Source organism: Schistocerca nitens, chromosome 4 (genome assembly GCF_023898315.1).
Source record: "Schistocerca nitens isolate TAMUIC-IGC-003100 chromosome 4, iqSchNite1.1, whole genome shotgun sequence".
In the NCBI taxonomy this organism is placed as follows: domain Eukaryota; kingdom Metazoa; phylum Arthropoda; class Insecta; order Orthoptera; family Acrididae; genus Schistocerca; species Schistocerca nitens.
The window spans coordinates 512,934,403-512,956,879 of NC_064617.1; the positions used below are offsets into that span (position 1 = coordinate 512,934,403).

Consider the following 22,477-nt stretch of genomic DNA (forward strand, 5'->3'; position numbering starts at 1 on the left):
AAATTCCCTGATATTCCTTAATTTCCCCGATTTCCAGAACCTGTGGCATGCCTATCAATATTGATCATCTTTAAAAAGCATTACAAAATTTAAGTGTGGCAGTTATAACAACAAAAATTCCAACTAAATTTAAAAATCAATGACTAATAATATTAGCATAAAAATAATGACGCGTACCAATGCTTCAGCTGCAAACGAGGATCCTGCAGTTTTTAATAATGAATTTGGAAAAAAGCACAATAACTGCAATTATTTGACAAATTATAAGTATTTTCACAAATATGTAACATTACATTCAATTAATTGTGTTAAACAGCAGTTACAAACCTGAATCTAGTTTAAATATGTGAAAGATGTAAGAGCTGCTTCACACAAATGCAGAGGGTGATGATAATGCAGAATGTCACCATTTCAGTGAGTTTATTCAAACAATACTGGATTTCTTTCTTTTTACACAAATATCTTAACCAAAAGAAATTTGTCAAACAACAGAGGTAAAATCAATGCAACGAAAGTCTGAACAATATTGTGTTTATCTGGAAAGTTATACACACAAACTGAAGTAACAATACCTGCCATACACTTCTCAAAGCTTGAGAGTGTTTAAAAAACACACACACTTAACTGCAATCTCAAACATAATGGCAGTTTATACTGTAAGTACAGTGCATCTGCAAAAGATGCAGTGATGTCTGTAACATTGTATAATTTTACACACAGCAAGTCATCAGAAAAATACTTAGTACTTATTTATACCAAAAAGTCTCACTCTGTGGAACTGTGGTAGCTTCGGCAGCAAGACCAACATCATCGATACAAAATTCACTATGAAATGTCCAGTTGCATACCTTGTGTAGTAGCTAGCCAGGAAAAACCTGCCAAAAAAGAAAAAATAGTGTAAAAACAGAGTGAACAAATAATACTCAATTTATTTTCACTTCTCATACTCTATCTACACTGCTTACCTTCCACCATCACCACCCTCTCACTCAAGCCTGCATGTATTTTGTAAACACTCAAATTATATATTAAAGCTACAATTCCTGAGTGAGAGGGAAGTGGTAAATAAGCACTAGTGCTAAGATTTGTTTAAACTCAAAATTAAGGTCTCTACAGTACATGACATAAATGCCATACACCTTTATCGTAAACATTTACAAGTTTATTCATATCGTCACATTAACTGCATTGTTTAATGTCTGGAAAGCACATTTTGGACCATAAATTTCTACCTTTGTTTGATATTGAAACAAAGTTATCATTCTTTGGGATTCCGAAATGGATGCCATGTTCAACACCAGGTAGCCTTTTGATTTGGCACCACACTAGTAGTCTTCAAACTGCTGTCAATAATTATCTACTCAAGTAGATTCTCATTTGGCATCACAAAGTCGAGTGAACCCCATTCTGTAGCAATCTTACAACAGGACTAATCCAGGATCTGCACTTTAGCAACTAGCAATGCTAAACACTAGACCACAGAGATGGTATATTAAGGTTGTTGCATGTGTGTACAAGAATTCATATCATTTTGCAGTGGACACAACCAACACAGACAGTCACTGCACATTTCATTTCAAACTAATGACTATATACAAAAGTGTATTAAACTTCATGTACTAATGGTTTAAGTTTTAACATGTTTTTGTAGATGGACATTTATGGTTGGGCACAAAAAACTGACAATTGCAAAAGAGAAAATATTCTCAATACAATGTTGCTGCCAATTCTGATTAAAATCAATAAATACAAATTCAAAATCAATAATGAATATATGCCTAAACCACCCATTTCTCTATAAACATAATTCAGTTAATATATATGTATTCAATTTGGGCATTTAAAGCACTTTTTGGACCCATAGAACACTTGATACAGGAAGTTATGATTATGCGTGGCAGTGATGATAAAATACAAATCACTAGAACCATGACATCTGTCAGCAGTTTAAAAAGGGTAACCGAAAGAAGTGCACAAATTGGTTGAGAATGTATAAGTACTTCAAGACCAGATTAAACAAGTTCATTGTAATCCAGTTGTACAAGACTGAGCCAAAATCAATATATTTGTTGTTTCTCGAGTCCAACATTGTTATATGTGACTGCCTCTTTTCTGCCTTTTTCAATTCTATTACTTTCTCTGCTGCATTTAATAGATATTTTTTATAGTCAAATCATAATTTTCCACACTGTAACTCCCTGAAGAGCCGTTTCATTCAATGCATGTTCTTCCATGGCAGTTTGTGATTTTGGTTCCTCTAACTTGTCAAGTTTCAACATATTGGCCGCTTTCTCTTTACCTTCTTGAATTTCAGCTGGTATTTTATTAGTACTATGTTACTGTGACTACCACAATAACTCTTGTTGACCAGAACTTGATTCCTGAATCTATGTTTAACCAAAATAGAGCCAAACTGATGTCTTATTTGATCCCTCATTATCTCCTATGAGTGAAATATTATTTGTATTTGGTACTAGCCATGAAACCCTGCCAATTCAACTTCTCCTTTGGAAGGCAATGCTGTGCCTGCAAGAAAACAGGATACAGAAACAGTGATGGAGAAGTTACACATCCTTAAAATAGCTTTATACAACCAGTGCAGCTGGTATTACCCTAGTATAGTTCTCTTGCCAGAAAATTAAAAACCTACCTCTCTCTCTCTCTCTCTCTCTCTCTCTCTCTCTCTCTCTCTCTCTCTCTCTCTCCCCATTCTTGCCCACAGTTACACTTCCCAAATAAGTAAACCAGCGACCATATTTTGGAAAGAGTGCAGTGAACAGTAGTCATTGGTCAGTTTACATTTGGTGGGTTTAGGTCATAGCTATATTTCATATGCAGCAAACTAACATTGAAATTGCTTTTAACAGTGGATGGAGAGCGATATTCTTTCCAGTCTCAAGAAGATATATTGCAGGTTGTCTGCAATGAGGCTGGCTGCTACACATCACACTTGCTGCTATTGCCATCTGCTGTCGCCTGCTATGCCGAGTGTGGAGCTATCTCCGGGGATGTTTTTTCACTCTATGTTCCCTCATTTCAGGAAACTTTGCAGAGGTGTAAAAAGAGATTGGACAGCTACACTCCTGTCACTTCTATATGAACAGCTGGACGAAGCTGAAGAGGACAACATAATAGGCTATCATTTCTTTAAACACACTGTCTAGCCCTATGACACCAGTCACGGAATAGTCAGTGTGATATTCCTTGATGGCATGGTGACTACAGAATGCTATGTGAATGTTTTGGAAGGTGATTTCATCGCCATATCCAAAGTGACCCTGACTTCGACAAGACGCGATGCAAGACAGAATTCAACCCCATTGAAGCAGGAGTATGTGTGATGTTCTGGAGGAGCACTTTGCTGACTGCATTCTGGCTCTGGAGTACCCAGAGGCCACTGGCATGGGCCTCGATTCGCTGATGTATTCCCCGGATCTGAACACATGCGACTCCTTTTTGTGGGGCTATATTAAAGACAATGTGTACAGCAATAACCACAAAACCATGGCTGAGCTGAAAACAGCTGTTCAGGTGGTCACCGACAGCATCAATATTCCAACACCTCAGTGGGTCGAGCAGAATTTTGTTATTCGTCTGCACCACATCATTGCCAATGATGGCAAGCATATCAAACATGTCAACCTAAATCTGAATATCTGTAATGATGTTTACATGTTGAATAAAGTGTGTACATGCTGTAGTTTGCAACTAATTTCCTTTTTTTCATATAGTTCAATAACAATATATACACACACAGAGAAGTGTGTACTGCAGGTGTAATGCTATTGTACTGTTCCTATACCAATCAGAAGGGCACCCCTGACTTGTTTGTGAACATACATGGGTACCACAAATGCTACCTGCAGGTAGAGTGCAGCACTCGAATGAATGGCAGCATTTCAGTTGAAAGTAAAGCACCAATAGACGCATTACAGACATCTGTAGAACAAAATAATGGGCATCTATGATGCCACATAGGGGGCACATTATAGAGATCCCAACAGGGGGAAGCGACACGCATCCAACGGGCAGTCCCACACGAGGGCTGGTATCAGGAGAGACATCCCTCATTTTCAAAGATGACAGTACACATGATGGGTAGGGAATCGTCAAATGGTAATTGCATTAAGTAACCAGGAGTTGGCCCCATCGTATTTGTAGAGGGGAGAGTCCCCATTTCTGCGGAGAGGCTGTCAACAGGACTAGGGTGAAAGGCACCGATAGCCAGATGCACCCCTGAATGATGAACAGGGTCAAGTAGTTTCAGAGTGGAAAGAGCCACCGAGCCATAAACCTGACAACCATAATCTAGTGTGGACAAAATGGCTGGCTCAAATGGCTCAGAGCACTATGGGACTTTACTTCTGAGGTCATCAGTCCCTCTGGACAAAACAAAGCACAGAAAAGGTGGAGAAGATTAGCACAGTCTGCACCCCAAATTATGGGCCAGGAGGCGGAGAGCATTAAGCTTCCACATCCATGTCGTCTTTAGGTGGCGAATATGAGGCAGCTGTGTCAGCGTTTCATCAAAAAAAAAAAGGCCCGAGAAATGGAACTCACTACAACATCTAGGCACTGGTTGTCTAAATAAATTTCTGGATCGGAGTCTGGTGTAATTCTACTGTAGGTCTACTGCGAAAATGCATAAGCTGCATTTTGGAGGGAAAAACCTGGAAGTCATGATTAAGGGCCCATGCAGAGGCCAGTTGGATGGCACCTTGGAGCTGGCCTTCAGCAGATGCTAACAAATGGGAGCTGCACCAGATGCAAAAATTGTGAATATACGCCGCCAGGGTAACCAGAGGCCCAACAGAAGGCACAAGCAACTGATTGTGGTGGTGAAGAGTGCGACACTTAATACAGAACCCTATGGGATGCCATTCTCCTCGGTCTGAGGGATGCCAAGTGAGGTGTCAACTCTAACCTGGAAGAGTTGGTGGGATGAAAACTCACAGATAAAAACCAGAAGGTGGCCATGAAATCCCCAATCATGGAGGGTAACTAAAATGTAACAGCACCAGCCCTGCTGTATGCTTTATGTATGTCAAAGAAGATCACTGTCTCCAATCTGAGTAAATGGCAGTTGCAAATCATACTTCCTAGAATCCACACTGATACAGTGACAAAAGGCCCCGAGATTCAAGTATCCAACATAACCTGAAGCTAACTACCCTCTCGAGCAACTTAAAACATTGGTGAAGCTAATCAGTCGATAGCTGTCGAGACACGTTGGGTTCTTCCCAGGCTTAAGGACATGGATAACTACGTTGTCTCACCACTGTAAGGGAACACCACCTGTGAGCCAAATGCGGTTGAAGACCCTGAGCAAATGTTGCCTCTGTGTAATGTCCAAATGTTGGATCATCTCGGTGGGAACGGAATCCGAGCCCTGAGCCATGTCATGTGAAGAGGTAAGAGCCTGCACAAATTCCCATTCAGTGAGGGGTTCATTATAGGCTCCAGCTTGGGAATGGTTGAAACAGAAAGGGGTTTCTTCAGCTCTGCCAGAGAAAGGTAGCAGGATAGGAAGAAGACGCCGATTTTGTCGCAAAGTGCTTCACGAGATATTCTGCGAGGATAAATGGATAAGTAAGCAGAACACCCTGTAGGATAAGATCTCGACAGCTGATTGTTGGGGGCCCAAAAGGCTACGGGGCTTGGACCAAACCTGCAATGAAGAGACATACATCCCCAGGGAAGAAAGATATTGCTCCAGCATTCCCTTTTACTCTGCTTAATAAGGTAGCGGGCCTTAGCACAGAGATGCTTAAATGCCATAAGGCTGATCTGTAAAGGATGTCACTTAAATCATTGCAGCAGCTATCGGCGGTCCTACATTGCAAGTGCAATGTCCTTGGTCCACCGCAGTACTAATCAGCAGATTTATATAAAGGCCAATTGGCTCTGCAGAATGCCCAAAAAGGGGGCCTGTCTGCCTGACAGCAGCAGGGGAATAACAATCACCATAAAGTGGTCAGTGTCTCAAAGGTCATGATACAGTGATTAACGTAGGGAAGCCACGAGAGCAGGGGAGGACATCATGAGATCAATAGCAGAAAAGGTGCCCTGAGAGTCACTGAAATGGGTAGGGGAACTGTCATTGAGGAAACACAAATCAAAGCCCATAGTAAGCTGGTCAATTAGAAGACCCATACCTGTCAGAGTGGCAGTCCCCCACTGGGAGTGGTGTGCAAAGTCCCCAAGGATGAGATAAGAGAGGTGGGAATTGCTGTACTAAGATAGGCAGTTTAACATATGGAAGTGGCCTATCTGAAGGGAGGTAGACATTGCAAATGAGGATCTAGTCACTAATGACATTGATACAAACCAAGGTGCAGACATCTCCAGATGCTATCCCAGGACCAGCACAGTTCTGACAGAAAACCCAATAACTACAAAACATTGAAGAGTGATCATCTCTGAAGTGTGTTTCTTGAAGAGCAAGACAGAACACAGAATAAGAGGAAACAAAGTGTTGTATTTACAGGAGGTTACAATAATATCTGTTGCAATTCCACTGGTTAAGTGTGTTGCATGAGTCCAGGATGGACATAAAGAAGCCAAAGGGAGGTCACTTCTTCTACTCCGTCTGCTCCTCCCCTTTAGGAGCATAAGGAGGGCAGGATACCCAGGGAGAGCAGGCCTCTGCACGCTCCAGGATCAAAAGAGAGCAAGCGACCTTGGGCTGCAAAGACAGTGAGTCTCGTAGCCATGATGTGGTAGCAGGCTTCCAGCCTGAGAGACCTTGGGGGACCCAGGGGGGAGCCCCATCACTGGTGGGTAATGAAGAAGGGGGGCACTTCTACAGTCAGGAAGGAGGAGTGACACCCAGAGGGGAGGGTACGGAAACTGCAGGGGAGGGGGAGGGGGAGGTGAAAGCGGTAAGGAGCTGCATTAAGGAAAAGGGAGGAGGGTGGAAGGTTTAACAGAGGCAAAAGTTGAAAGTGACACCAGATAGTGTCATTTTTGGCGAGGCTCAGCATAAGATAAGTGACCCATGGCCTTGTACTCTTAGATCATCTTTTCTCTGTTGTAAGCTAGGCAATCTGACAAGTGTGGAGAGTGGCAGTCATGACAACTTACACACACAGGTGGCGAAACACAGGTACTTCCCTCATGGAATGGGTGTCCACAGTCACCACATACATAGAGGGCCCACCATACAGCAGGAAAACATATGCCCAGAATGCAAGCACCGAATGGGATGTATGGTTTCAAGTCACATTGGTAGCATGACCTTGACCTTCTCTGGGAAGATACCTCTCTCGAAAGCCGGAATACATGCGCCGGTATCAATGTGCTTGTCTTTATGACCCTTCTGCACACGGCGAACGAAGTAAATGCCGCGTCACTCCAGATTATCCCAGAGTTCCCCATCAGTTTCCACGATGAGGTCCCAATGAAAAATCACTCCCTGGACCAAATTCAGCGACTGGTGAATGGTAATAGACACCGGGACATCACAAAGATGATCCCAAGCACAAAGAGCTGCAGACTAGGCGGCAGAGGTACACTAGACTCTCGCTAATCCGGCCCTCAGTCGTCCAGCCTCTCAGTAATCCGGTGCACACCCAAAAACACGTGCACAATGAATTATCGTGCACAACAACGCTTAGTCAAACAATGCTTTATACACTGTATTTGAAACTGTAGCTTTCTTTACAATTCAGAATCATATCTTCTGAAAGGAAACATGTTACACTAAACCTCAAGAAGAAACTCGAAATTTTAGACAAGCTACATCAAGGTTCTTCGCAGAAAGCAATTGCTGCTGTGTTCAACGTTGGATGAGCAACTATTTATGACATCAAAAAGAAAGATGTTATTCGATAGTACTCAAGACAAATGGATAGTGAACTGCGAAAACGGAAGGTTATGCGAAAGAGTGAGAATGAGAACTGGACGTAGCTGTTTATAGATGGTTCATACAAAACACAGTAAAGGAATTCGAGTCAGTGCCCGATTATAAAGGAAAAAGCAGCTGCATTTAACAACTTGGTGGTAGTAACTTGTCTGCTGTGAGCAAAGGTTGGCTACCAAATTGGAAAAAAGACATGGCTTTCAGCAGCTGGTAGTCACTGGGGAAAGTCGCTCAGCTAATGGTAAGGATGGTGATGAGTTTGTAAGCTAGATATGGAAGATAACAGAGGAATAATATTTAACTGCTGTTGCCTTGTATAATGCTGATGAAACAGGATTCTTTTAAAAGATGTTTCCTTCAAAAACATTAGCTGCCAAGAATGAGAAGGAAGCTTACGGTTACAAGCAACAGAAACAGCATGTAACATTAATGGCGTGTTTTGATGCAAATGGGAGTCAAACTACCACTTATGGTGATAAGAAGAAAGAGCTTCCACTGAAAGCTATCCTTATAACTGACAATGCCCCCAGTCATCCTTCAGATGTTTCTCTAAAGTCCGGTGGTATACAAGCACTCTTTCTCGCACCCAATGTGACAGCCCTAATTCAGCCCATGGACCAGGGAATTTTGGAATCAAATGCCATTATCGACATTTGCTTCTCTTCTCCTTGCTGAATAAAAGCGAAAACGACTATCGAGACTATACTGCAGGCGTGGAAAGTAATTAACATACATGGTGTTTTCCAAGCAGCCGAATCGTGGGATAATGTGGATAGCACTACCATAATGAAGAGCTGGAGAAAATTGTGGCCATCCATTTATGCCAAGTTGGATCAAGTACTGACTGACAACAATGAGCCAGTCAATTCAGAACTATCAATTAATTTGTACACTGACATGTTTCACAACTTTCCAGGGGAAGAAGAAATTGATGAAGAAGTTACTAAGTGGCTGAATGAGGAAAACTGTGATACGGACCAAATTTTAACAGATGAAGTGTGTAAGAAAGTAATGATGAAAGTGATGAAGAAAAGGACACAGGAGATGAGAGCATGAAGATTTCTCACACTGCTGGTGCTGAAGCTGCTGAGTTCTTCCTGGAGGACATTATGCAACAACCATATACATATAGTACCTATGTAACACTTGTAAAGCGGTTGCGTGATACAGCATGCCACCGTCGCATATCGTCATTGCGACAGTTAAAAATTAGGGGCATGTTTGATAGTGAGTGATACAACTGTATAATTATGTACAGAACAGACTCTAGGACTAAGTTTACTTTGAAAATTAATGTATTTTTGGATGTAAAAGTATATCCTCTGTTTTAAAATTGTATCCTTCAGTTTAATAAAGTACAAAACACTATATCCCCTATGTTTTCAAAATAAATAAATAAACAAAATAAATGAATAAAATAAATTTCAGACACTCAATAATCCAGCACCCAAATGTGCCAGGAATGGCCGGATTAGCCAGAGTCTAGTTTCGATCAACAGGGAGCCTGACCACATCTTAGTGAGAGAGAGACTCTGCCAAACTTGTCTCAATTTTCTCCACAAAAAACGACTTTGGCAATGAATGTGTTCCTGTCCGTCCTAGTACAGACCAGATAGTGGGGAAAGTGTTTAATACCAAGATGGTGAGCCTGGCCTTCTCCCAGGGTGTAGCCAGAGATGGTTGGTTGGTTGATTGATTGGGGTTAAAGGGACCAAACAGCAAGGTCCTCAGTACCTTGTTTCAAAGGTGGTACATTCAGACGGATTTACATCTCAGAAGAGTCATAACGATAAAAGGTAAGAGGCTAAGAAACGTAAGAGTGCAGTTGTGTTAATGGTGAAAACAAAAAGAGAAGTCAACAACTGGGCAAACCCAAGGCTAAGCTAGAGGCAGGAAATATCCGACCTCTGATGGAATACAGGCAAGACCACACGCTAGAATGTAAAAGTGTGTATTGTAAAAGGAGACTAACCAAATCTAAAAAGTGATAAGAACAGAGTAAAAGGGGAGAGAAAAGAGGATCTTGGCCAGGGAGGGGAATCAGGAATCTCCAAATACAGCCTACAGTGGGAGACACCCCAACCCTCACCACCCTGCCTAAACTCCAGAGGGAGATTAAAAACCTCAGAACTGAAAATAAAACCACTTTCATGGAGGAAACTGAAAACCAGTACAACCATCTGGGAATTGTCAGCCAATATTAAAGGTAAAGTGTGTGGAAGTCTGTACTCAGTACACAGAGCCAAAAGAAGAGGCATTCCACCAAAATGTGGACTACTGACTGGAAGGCTCCACAACCAAAAACTGGGGGTGGCTCAATACACACAAGAAAATCATGGGTCAGCCTAGTACGGCCGATGTGGAGACAACACAGGATGGTCGAGTCCTTTCGGGAGAGGCGGAAAAAAGAACACCATGGGACAGGCGTCACCTTAATTGCACCAAGTTTATTAGACAGGATGGTAGCCTCCCAAGAGTTGCGAAGTGGGATTTGATGTTGTTGTTGTGGTCTTCAGTCCTGAGACTGGTTTGATGCAGCTCTCCATGCTACTCTATCCTGTGCAAGCTTCTTCATCTCCCAGTACCTACTGCAACCTACCTCCTTCTGAATCTGCTTAGTGTATTGATCTCTTGGTCTCCCTCTACGATTTTTACCCTCCACGCTGCCCTCCAATGCTAAATTTGTGATCCCTTGATGCCTCAAAACATGTCCTACCAACCGATCCCTTCTTCTAGTCAAGTTGTGCCACAAACTTCTCTTCTCCCCAATCCTATTCAATACCTCCTCATTAGTTACGTGATCTACCCACCTTATCTTCAGCATTCTTCTGTAGCACCACATTTCGAAAGCTTCTATTCTCTTCTTGTCCAAACTGGTTATCGTCCATGTTTCACTTCCATACATGGCTACACTCCATACAAATACTTTCAGAAACGACTTCCTGACACTTAAATCTATACTCGATGTTAACAAATTTCTCTTCTTCAGAAACGATTTCCTTGCCATTGCCAGTCTACATTTTATATCCTCTCTACTTCGACCATCATCAGTTATTTTACTCCCTAAATAGCAAAACTCCTTTACTACTTTAAGTGTCTCATTTCCTAATCTAATCCCCTCAGCATCACCCCATTTAATTTGACTACATTCCATTATCCTCGTTTTGCTTTTGTTGATGTTCATCTTATATCCTCCTTTCAAGACACTGTCCATTCCGTTCAACTGCTCTTCCAAGTCCTTTGCTGTCTCTGACAGAATTACAATGTCATCGGCGAACCTCAAAGTTTTTACTTCTTCTCCATGAATTTTAATACCTACTCCGAATTTTTCTTTTGTTTCCTTTACTGCTTGCTCAATATACAGATTGAATAACATCGGGGAGAGGCTACAACCCTGTCTCACTCCTTTCCCAACCACTGCTTCCCTTTCATGCCCCTCGACTCTTATAACTGCCATCTGGTTTCTGTACAAATTGTAAATAGCCTTTCGCTCCCTGTATTTTACCCCTGCTACCTTCAGAATTTGAAAGAGAGTATTCCAGTTAACGTTGTCAAAAGCTTTCTCTAAGTCTACAAATGCTAGAAACGTAGGTTTGCCTTTTCTTAATCTTTCTTCTAAGATAAGTCGTAAGGTTAGTATTGCCTCACGTGGTCCAACATTTCTACGGAATCCAAACTGATCTTCCCCGAGGTCCGCTTCTACCAGTTTTTCCATTCGTCTGTAAAGAATTCGCGTTAGTATTTTGCAGCTGTGACTTATTAAACTGATAGTTCGGTAATTTTCACATCTGTCAACACCTGCTTTCTTTGGGATTGGAATTATTATATTCTTCTTGAAGTCTGTGGGTATTTCGCCAGTCTCATACATCTTGCTCACCAGACGGTAGAGTTTTGTCATGACTGGCTCTCCCAAGGCCATCAGTAGTTCTAATGGAATGTTGTCTACTCCCGGGGCCTTGTTTCGACTCAGGTCTTTCAGTGCTCTGTCAAACTCTTCACGCAGTATCTTATCTCCCATTTCATCTTCATCTACAACCTCTTCCACTTCCATAATACTGTCCTCAAGTACATCGCCCTTGTATAAACCCTCTATATACTCCTTCCACCTTTCTGCCTTCCCTTCTTTGCTTAGAACTGGGTTGCCATCTGAGCTCTTGATATTCATACAAGTGGTTCTCTTCTCTCCAAAGGTCTCTTTAATTTTCCTGTAGGCAGTATCTATCTTACCTCTAGTGAGACAAGCCTCTACATCCTTACATTTGTCCTCTAACCATCCCTGCTTAGCCATTTTGCACTTTCTGTCGATCTCATTTTTGAGACGTTTGTATTCCCTTTGGCCTGCTTCATTTACTGCATTTTTATATTTTCTCCTTTCATCAATTAAATTCAATATTTCTTCTGTTACCCAAGGATTTCTATTAGCCCTCGTCTTTTTACCTACTTGATCCTCTGCTGCCTTCACTACTTCATCCCTCAGAGCTACCCATTTTTCTTCTACTGTATTTCTTTCCCCCATTCCTGTCAATTGTTCCCTTATGCTCTCCCTGAAACTCTCTACAACCTCTCGTTCTTTCAGTTTATCCAGGTCCCATCTCCTTAAATTCCCACCTTTTTGCAGTTTCTTCAGTTTCAATCTGCAGTTCATAACCAATAGACTGTGGTCAGAATCCACATCTGCCCCTGGAAATGTCTTACAATTTAAAACCTGGTTCCTAAATCTCTGTCTTACCATTATATAATCTATCTGATACCTATTAGTATCTCCAGGATTCTTCCAGGTATACAACCTTCTTTTATGATTCTTGAACCAAGTGTTAGCTATGATTAAGTTATGCTCTGTGCAAAATTCTACAAGGCGGCTTCCTCTTTCATTTCTTCCCCCCAATCCATATTCACCTACTATGTTTCCTTCTCTCCCTTTTCCTACTGACGAATTCCAGTCACCCATGACTATTAAATTTTCATCTCCCTTCACTAACTGAATAATTTCTTTTATCTCGTCATACATTTCATCAATTTCTTCATCATCTGCAGAGCTAGTTGGCATATAAACTTGTACTACTGTAGTAGGCATGGGCTTTGTGTCTATCTTGGCCACAATAATGCGTTCACTATGCTGTTTGTAGTAGCTAACCCGCACTCCTATTTTTTTATTCATTATTAAACCTACTCCTGCATTACCCCTATTTGATGTTGTATTTATAACCCTGTAATCACCTGACCAAAAGTCTTGTTCCTCCTGCCACCGAACTTCACTAATTCCCACTATATCTAACTTTAACCTATCCATTTCCCTTTTTAAATTTTCTAACCTACCTGCCCGATTAAGGGATCTGACATTCCACGCTCCGATCCGTAGAATGCCAGTTTTCTTTCTCCTGATAACAACGTCCTCTTGAGTAGTCCCCGCCCGGAGATCCGAATGGGGGACTATTTTACCTCCGGAATATTTTACCCAAGAGGACGCCATCATCATTTAATCATACAGTAAAGCTGCATGTCCTCGGGAAAAATTACGGCTGTAGTTTCCCCTTGCTTTCAGCCGTTGGGTTATGAAGCTGTAAATCCGCCACAGGAGGGGTTACAGAGAAGGAGGAGTAAGTGAGTGCTCTCCAGGCAAACTATCAGCAAGCTCATTACCTGGGATACCCACATGGCCAGGGAACCAAAGGAAATCAATGGAACACACAATATGGTGAAGATCAGAGAGACGGTCATGGATAGCCGAGACCAAGGGATGGGGCGAAAAACACCGATCAATAGCCTGAAGGCCACACGTTAAGTCCGTACATAACAAAATGTAGTCTAGTTGGAACAGTTTAATGAAGGTAAGGCCCTGGGAAATTGCCATCAATTCCATAGTAAACACCCCATATGCAGTTGGCAGGAGGTAATTTTCCACGTGGGAGACAGGACAAAAGAAGCTGAAAATCACGGTGAAGAGACGCAAAGCGAAGCCCAACAGGCAAACCCGCCCAAGGGTGGCAGTCAAGTGGGCGACATCCATGGTCTGAGAACAGAATAGAACAGGAAGGATGTGTGCGAGAGAAATGGACAGTGATTGTGTAAGAAACCAGAAGCTGGGACCGCCGACAGAAAGTGGGGAGGGGGATCCCAGTTTTAATCAGGAGACTATCAAACAGGGCTAGTAGGGAACACACCAGTGACCAAACAGATACCACGATGGTGGACCAGACATGGGAGGTGCAGTGTGGAAGGAGCAGCCAAACCATAAACTTGACAACCATAGTCCACGTGAGACAGCACTAAAGCCCAATAAAGGCAGAGAAGAGTGGAACGATCTGCACCCCAAGAGGTGTGGGCAAGGAAGCGAAGGACATCGAGCTTAAGGAAACATCCTATCTTCAGAAGTCTGATATGAGGCACCCAAGTGAGCTTGGTGTCGAGAAGACGACCCAGGAAATGAAACTATGGGACCACAGGTAATCACTGTGCATCGAGGCTGAGCTCCAGATCGGGGTGGACCATAGTGCAGTGACAGAAGTGAAAATTGGAACCTGTGTGAGAGGGTTCATGCAGAGGCACACCGTATAGCACCCTGGAGCTACCGCTCTGCAGAGGCCATCAAAGAGGAACTAACCCAAATGCAGAAATCGTCCACATACAGATGGAGGCCACAGGCCCATCTATAGCAATGAGGAAAAGAAATACACTCAATATGGAACCCTGTGGGATGCCATTCTCCTGGGTCCGCAGAGAACTAAAAACAGTACCAACCCGAACCCTGAATGACCGGCGGATAAAAATAGGGAGTGGACCCCAAAGGCCCCACTCATGAAGTGTAAGAAAGATATGATGGTGCCAATCCATGTCATAGGCCTTGTGAAGGTCGAAAAATACTGCAACCAAATCGTGGTGCTAGGAAAAAGCCTGCCGAACTGCGGATTACAAGTGAAGTAAATGATCGATTGACGACCACCCCTCTCAGAACGAGAGAATCAACAGGAAGGGCTCACCGTCGCAAAGGTTGTCGTGTGGCAAACAGTATAATAAGGCAGGAGGGAGAGGCACCATGAGCAGCACTGAAATGGGTGGGGGAGCCATCATTAAGAAGGCACAAGTCGTGGTTTGCAAGAAACTGGTCTATGAGAAGAGCCCAACTAGATGGAAATGCACTGCCCCACAAGGGATGATGAGCATTAAAATCCCGAAGAAGGAGGAAGGGAGGAGGAAGTTGCTGAAGAAAGGCATTTAAGGCAGCAGGTGTAAGAGTCCTGTCAGGAGGGATATAAAGATTGCAAACTGTGACCCCAGAGCCCAGGTGGACCGTAGAAGCAAACACTTCCAATGTAGTTTGAAGAGGAAACTACGTGCTAGCAACATCTGTATGGACCAACATACAAACACCACCAGAGGCTCGCAGTGGGCTGACCCGATTTTGACAAAAAGCACGGAAACCACGGAGGGTCGGTGAGTGATCATCATCCTGCAGAACCACACAAGCTGCAGAGTAAAACGAAATAAGGGATTTTGACTCCGGAAGGTGACGGTGATATCCATTACAATTCCATTGGATAACCACAGAATGATGATTCACATGAGGGGAGGGGGGGTGAACAAGCTGAAGCCAGTCATGCCACCAGGTCACCAGCAGTCACCGACAAGGAGGGGGCGACGTCCATGAACAGCAGGGCAGAGTCAGATTGTGAAGGTGGGGACGGGACCTCTGACGACACCAGAGGCTCCGTGTCCCAGGACTTATGTTTCTTCTTCTTTTCTGTTTGAGATCGAGGAGGGCTGTGCTGCAAAAGGGAGTCAGCTGCAGCAAGATCTGGAACAGAAGGAGAGGGGGCGACCTGGGGCCCACACACTGTGGTTCTCGCGGTCGTCGTGTAGCAGCAGACCTTTGGCCTGAAAGGTGCCGGGGAAGGGGGGTCCTGGGAGGGCGCCCTTGACCGGCACATGCCAAAGAAGTGGGACACTTCTCCGACTGGGGAGGGGAAGTTGCACCCGGAGGGGAGGGTGTGGCAACTGCAGGGATGGGGGAAGGAGAGGGGTTTGGGACTGGGGTAAGGAAGGAGGAGGAAGGAGTGAAGATGTAACTAAAACCTAGCTAGATGTCACTGACACAGTATGAAGATGTGCATACTTCTTACGAGCCCCAGTGTAGGTTAGATAATCAAGGGACTTATACTCCTGTATCTTCTTTTCCTTCCTATAAGCCGGGCAATGCGGAGAATGATTGTCACGACAATTAACACACAAAGGAGGGGGAACACAGGAACTACCCTCATCGAGTGGACATCCACAGTCACCACAGAGAGGGGTCTGCAAACAGTGGGAAGATGTGTCCAAAACGCAAACACTTCTGGACCCATGTGTGTTTCATTCGCATAGCGTCCGCCCTGATACCACCCACTATGATCAGGGGCACCACCAGCCACAGCAAGGGCCGTCTGGCACAGCAGCCATTGCCAGGAGTTCTGATGCTGCAGGATGACAAGCAACCACTCCTAGGCTTACATGAGGTCGTCACAACACAGGTATCAGAAGTGTGATCCCTGTGCTTTCAGGAGGCTCAACCAAAAGAGTACATAGCGACCCCACCACACGGGCTGGCTACCGTGCTGACTATGTACCCTAGCATCAGACAATGATGTGAAGGAAAAGATGGAAGGAACTAGGATGGCACATGCCGGAGACACTAGGTAAGTTGCTCTTCCCCAAGTGGCTCACACTACAGAATAGAAATTTAGTAATGGAGGTCAGGAGGCACTAGGTCAGGTGCTCTTCCCCAAGTGGCTCACACTACGGAATAGAAATTTAGTAATGGAGGTCAACCTCAGAGGGGGACCAGAGGATGCCAAAAGGATGAGGTAATTACTCAACAAAACCAAATCGCAAAGCCAACATAACCAGGAGGATAGTGGGGCCAACATAAACAAGGACACCACGAGAGGGAGAGGTGAGGGCGGAGGGGAAGGAGCAAGGACAGGAAAGGAGGGGAAGGGAAAGGGAAAGGAAATGCAGCCTGGGAAACAAGGCTGCAATAGCTCGGGGCGCCATGCTCGCCACGCACATGCTCACGGAAGGACTGTGAGCCCCCTGTAGGGTGAAGCCAGGGAAGGCAAGGCTGCAGGACCATATGAAGCAACATTCAATGAATGTTTCCCACTCAGAGACACGTCGTCTGGGAATGGCCAGATTTTTGCAGCTTGAAACACTTCATGCGCCAAACAACCCCAATCGAATCAGAATCGAACAGCAGGGGCTGCCTGGCACAGCAGCTGTTGACAGGAGTTCCTTAGCTCCAGGATAACAAGCAATCACTCCTTGGCATACATGGGGAGGCAACAGCTCAGGTATCAGTAGTGTGCTCCCTGTGTCTTAAAGGGGCTCAGCCAGAAGGGTACATAACAGCCCCACCACACAGACTGGCTACACATGCTGGTGACCTAGCGGGGTGGAGGGGGCCTATGGTGGGGAAGGAAGAGGGGAAGGAAATTAGGGAGAGAAATCCACGACATAGATGCTAGGAACAGAGCTCTTTCTCAAATGGCTCACACTAAAAAGAAAAAATTTAGAAATGGAAATCAAGCCCCAAGGCTGAAAACGATGGCTGTGACAAACCTAAAAATGGGCAGCTGCATGGGGGATTTAAATTACCGCCTTGGTAAATGAGGCACCTGTTATGCTCAGTACCATCTCTGAGCTGTATTGGACCAGCCAATCAGTTCAGCAACTCACAGTGTGTGCCTAATATGAATCATATTTAAAAACTGATGCACCTGACTAATTATGATTGACTTTTACAAGCTGATCATTTCATACACAAACAAGCAGGACACAAAATGCTTCCAAAAACACAAATTGTTAGAACTACGAAAATCCGCATCAACGTTCTAAAATCTGAAGGAAGACAGTATCAAAATGAAGATAATAGCTTACTAATTAGTTTTTCTGTCTTAAGTGTAGTGCTATTTGAGAAAGTATTACACCATATGGTTCTCTTTTATTGACAAAAGATCTGTGAGACCACAACTAATCATTTCCATTCCTGTTCCACTCTCAAACAGAGCGATGGACAAAGAATTAACTATAAGCCTCTGTATGAGACCTAATTTCTTGTACCTTATCTTCATGGTCATTACGCAAAAGCTATGATGGCGACAGTAAAATTGTTCCGCAGTCAGCTTTAAATGCCAGTTCTATAAATTTTCTCAATAATCTTGCACCATAAGAATGTCGCCTTTCCTCCAGGGATTCCTATTTCAGTTCCCAAAACATCTCTGCAATACTTCACTGTTGTTTGAACCTTCCGGTAACAAATCTGAGTTGCTTCGATGTCTTCCTTTAATACGACCTGGTGCAGATCCAATGTAATCTAGCAGTACTCGAGAATAGGTCACACTAGCGTCCTATATGCGGTCTCCTTTACAGACCAGTCACGCTTTCCCATAATTCTCCCAATAAATCGAGATCGGCCATTTGCCTTCTCTCACAATACTCGCATGCTTGTTTCATTTCATATCACTTACATTTACTCCCATCACACACATACATGCACGCTGTCTCCTCTATATGGTGATTAGTAATCACTTCCTTTTGTAATACAGTCATATTTCAAAAATCTTCACAGCAAAACAAGAAAATAAGTTCAGATATCATATGCCCAAAATTTGTTCCTTTTTCAAGTTAATAATGAAAGTTTACAATTTATATGATTGGAGCTCATTAACACAAAAAGTCATAATAAATCCTGGAAATTTACTCTTGTTTCTAAACATGAATGCATTTGTCAAATAATGGACTGTCGCACTCTTTCAAATACTCCCTTGTAGTTTCCAATGGTTTCGCAGGCTTCCATGCCAAGTCGATGAAGAGCTTCTGCATCAGAGTTGTCTGCTGCATAAACCAATTGTTTAAGGTGCCCCACAGATAATAATATAGAGGTCAGGGGAACGTGCAGACAATGGGACAATCCTCTTCTACCTATACCTCCGCCACGGTAGATACCAGCCACTGCATCTCTAACACTTTGACTGAAATGAACTCTAATTCCATCATGCAAAAACCACATGTTTCTTCTTATTTACAGCAACACATCTTCTAGTAGCTTTTTACAGCATTCTGAATAAATCGTCTATACAATGTACTGGGAGAATGTATGGTCCTACCAGTCACCTGGAACTCCGCCTCACACAACACAATCTGGAATACAATGAGACAAACGCGTGCACCAATAAGTGGAAATGTAGTGATGTGCCTCAAAAGGTGTAAAAGCACAGGGTATAGATAGATAGATGCTAAATGAAACGCATTTGGCTCTCAAGAGAGCAATGCGCAATGCCTTCAATGACTACCATAGCAGAATACTGTCAAGTGATCTTTCACGGAACCCACAGAAATTCTGGTCATGTGTAAAATCTATAAGTGACACTAAAGTTAATGTCCATTTCTAGTATATGGGGCAGGAACTGAAATTGAGAGTAGCAAAGCAAAACCTGAAATACTTAGATCTATTTTCAAATGTTCCTTTATAAAGGAAAAACCAGGATAATTGCCCCAGTTTAATCCTCGTACCACTGGAAAGATGAATGAAGTAATTATTAGTGTCAGTGGTGTTGAGAAATAACTGAGATCATTAAAATTGAACAAAGCTCCAGGTCCCGATGGAATCAGTCAGATCCTTTACTGAATTTGCAGCTGAGTTAGCCCCTCTTCCAATTATAATCCATCATAGATCCCTCGAACAAAAAGCCACCTCCAGTTCTCGGAAAAAGGCACAGGTTGCACATGTCTACAAGAAGAACAGTAGAAGTGATCCACAAAACTACCGTCCAATATCCTTGACATCTATTTGTTGTGGAATCTTAGAACATATTCTGAGCTCAAACATAGTGAGAGACCTTGAACAGAATGGCCTCTTCAGTGCCAACCAGCCCAGATTTTGAAAATATCGATCATATGAAACCCAACTTGCACTTTCCTCAGGTGACGTACTGAAAGCTTTGGATCAAGGCAACATAACATGTTATCTAGGATGGACAGTAATCGTCAAATGTAGACGTAACTTCAGGTGTGCTCCAGGGAAGTGTGTTGGAGCGTGCCGTTCATGTTGTACATGAATGACCTTGCTGGCAATATTAATATTAAAATCAGGCTTTTGCATATGATGCAGTTATCTATAATGAAGTACTATCTGAAAGAAGCTGCATAAATATTCAGTTTTTGATTGGATTTCAACATGGTGCAGACATGGGCAAGTAACTGGGGATACTGAGCGTATACAGAGAAGGGTAGCACGAATGGTCACCGGTTTGTCTCATCCCGAGAAGAGTGTCACAGAGATACTGAAGGAACTGAAGTGGAAGACTCTTTAAGATAGACTTAAACTATCCCAAGGAAGTCTATTACCAAGGATTCAAGTAGGGCTTTAAATGATTACTCTAAGAATATACTAGAACCCTCTATAAATATCACGCACATAGGGATCGCAAGGATACGATTAAGATAATTACTGCACGCCCAGAGGCATACAAACAATCATTCTTCCCGCACTCAATATGTTAGGGGAACCATAAGAAACCCTAATAACTGGTATAATGGAACATACACTGTGGTATAAATGTAGATATAGAAAGCCGCTGAACGTCAGCTTGCATTAATTGCTCAAAAACTAAAGGTTGTCAGACATATGTTTATGCTAACTTTTTTCTCGTTTTGGTGTAAGGAAGATGTCTCCAAAGTGCATCTAAGTATTTTCAAAACACCCTGTATAATAAAATCGGATTGGAAAACCCACTCACTATCCATCTAAGACACTATGATGAGCAATGTGTGTAATTAATTCTCAAAAAAGGAAGTTAACGCAGCCCACAAACATGAAATAAGTAACGGAATACAAAATTTAACACGCATGGATTCAGTTTTAAAATCAGTAAGTAAGGCAGTACAGAAGTAAAGTAAAAACTGGATAATCTTAGCAGTCTATAATGAAGAATAACTCATTCTTGATACCATTCAAAAACAACTGACAACAATACAGTATTACAGTATTCATTATACTACCACAATCAGTTACAGTTCATATTTTAAGCATTATAAAATTTTTATTTTTGAACATATTCAGTTCCTTATGATCATGCACAAAACCAAACACCAATGTGGATTCTTAAAGTGTTCAAAGTTAATTGTGAAATATAATACTGAATGTAGTTAACTCACAGTACAATGGGCACAACTGTCAAGAATTTCCGAGTAACAGTAAACTGCTCTCCATAATCAATTTGCTCCCAGTGGGTAAGTTCCCTACTGTCCCCTTGATCTTGAGGAACCCAGGGTGCGCCTTTCACGAAGTGAAGGAAAAAAAAGTGACACTGTAAAAGGTAAAACATTTAACATTATGATACGACAGATGTGTAGTCACAAAGATTAAAAATTATGTTTACAAAATATAAAACTTGTGAGACAGCATTAGTGATGGCACAACTGACAGGTTTTCGCAACTCATTGGCCAGTCGATTGTTTTTTGTTCAGCATTTTTTTCCAGTCAAATAAAACAACCAAATGAGACTAGTCTTTGCAGCCATGTCAGCTATAAGATTTTTCACTCAGTCTCCGAGTTTGAATGATTTCATTTACACATTTTTCAGCCTTTTCAGTTAACATTTTTAGTAACAAATAACACATCTTATTTATGTAGAGCTGGACAAAAGGTGTATTTATAAAAATGAAGTATTTTCAAAATTTATGTAGGCTATCCATTTACTCAAAAACAAATTTTTGATACTTCTGGCATTACATATGGATTTTTGGTTGGTTTTAAAAGGTTAATAATTGGTGTTACATTATAAATTTATGTTTAAATGTACAATTACTTTTTTATTTAAATTTAGAGAAAGCCCCGTCTCTCTTTACAGTTGGTTTGCACTCATCACCGATAATTCTACTTTTGTAAATTCTGAGATGTTGTGAACCTAACCTTGTATTATATGGTGTCTTAATCACTGGCTTTTTGAACATTTACTGTGAATTGTCAGTAGTTCTTTTTTGCAAGAAATATTTGTCATCATTCTTTAATTTTCTCTGAATTTCTTTAATTAATGTAGTTTCTTAATATGAATCATCCTTGCAGATACTGTGTAGTGCACTGAATCTATCTCCAACATCACATTTCAGGGTTCTGTGCTTCAATCAGTAAACATGGAACCCTTATAGGATTGCTTTCTGTTTGTCCATCCATCAGCCTATCAGTCTAAAACCCATTTCTCCGGAACAAGTACACAGATCAAGTTACATTGAAATTTATGTCACGTATTGAGGTTCATAGTCCCACGGTGGTGTAAAAATCTCAAGCTTCTAAGACAATGAAATCGAAAGATATGGCCATTTATATCACCATAGTTTAATACTCCCAAACTCACTCATCAAAACCTATAGGGTACTTCCCGTTGATTTACAAAGATGAAATTTGGCAAGTAGTAAAGTTTCATAGTACAAGTAAAGAAAAAAATTCGAAAATTGTTAATTTGTAAATACATCATATGAAAAAAGTATTTCTTTTGTCATATGTTATCTGACATCAAAACTGGAAATTAAAACAATCAGTAGTTCTGTATTCAGGCTGATTGGGTTGCAATGGTAAAAGTCAAG

At 42.2% G+C, this 22,477-nt stretch overlaps 1 protein-coding gene across 2 annotated transcripts in view; it reads right to left on the minus strand.

Moving 5' to 3' along the window:
- Window positions 1–403: 403 nt before the first annotated feature.
- Window positions 404–22,477, minus strand: part of LOC126252968 (ORM1-like protein 3) — a 30,532-nt gene continuing 8,458 nt past the window's right edge. The window contains exons 3-4 of one of the 2 annotated variants that reach the window (XM_049953989.1): window positions 21,050–21,201; window positions 404–875 (exon numbers count right to left, since the gene is read on the minus strand). In XM_049953989.1, the coding sequence (XP_049809946.1) occupies window positions 740–875; window positions 21,050–21,201 (288 nt within the window). In that variant the 3' untranslated portion in view covers window positions 404–739. The remainder of the gene's footprint in view (window positions 876–21,049; window positions 21,202–22,477) is intronic. The other variant, XM_049953988.1, reaches the window with a different exon arrangement.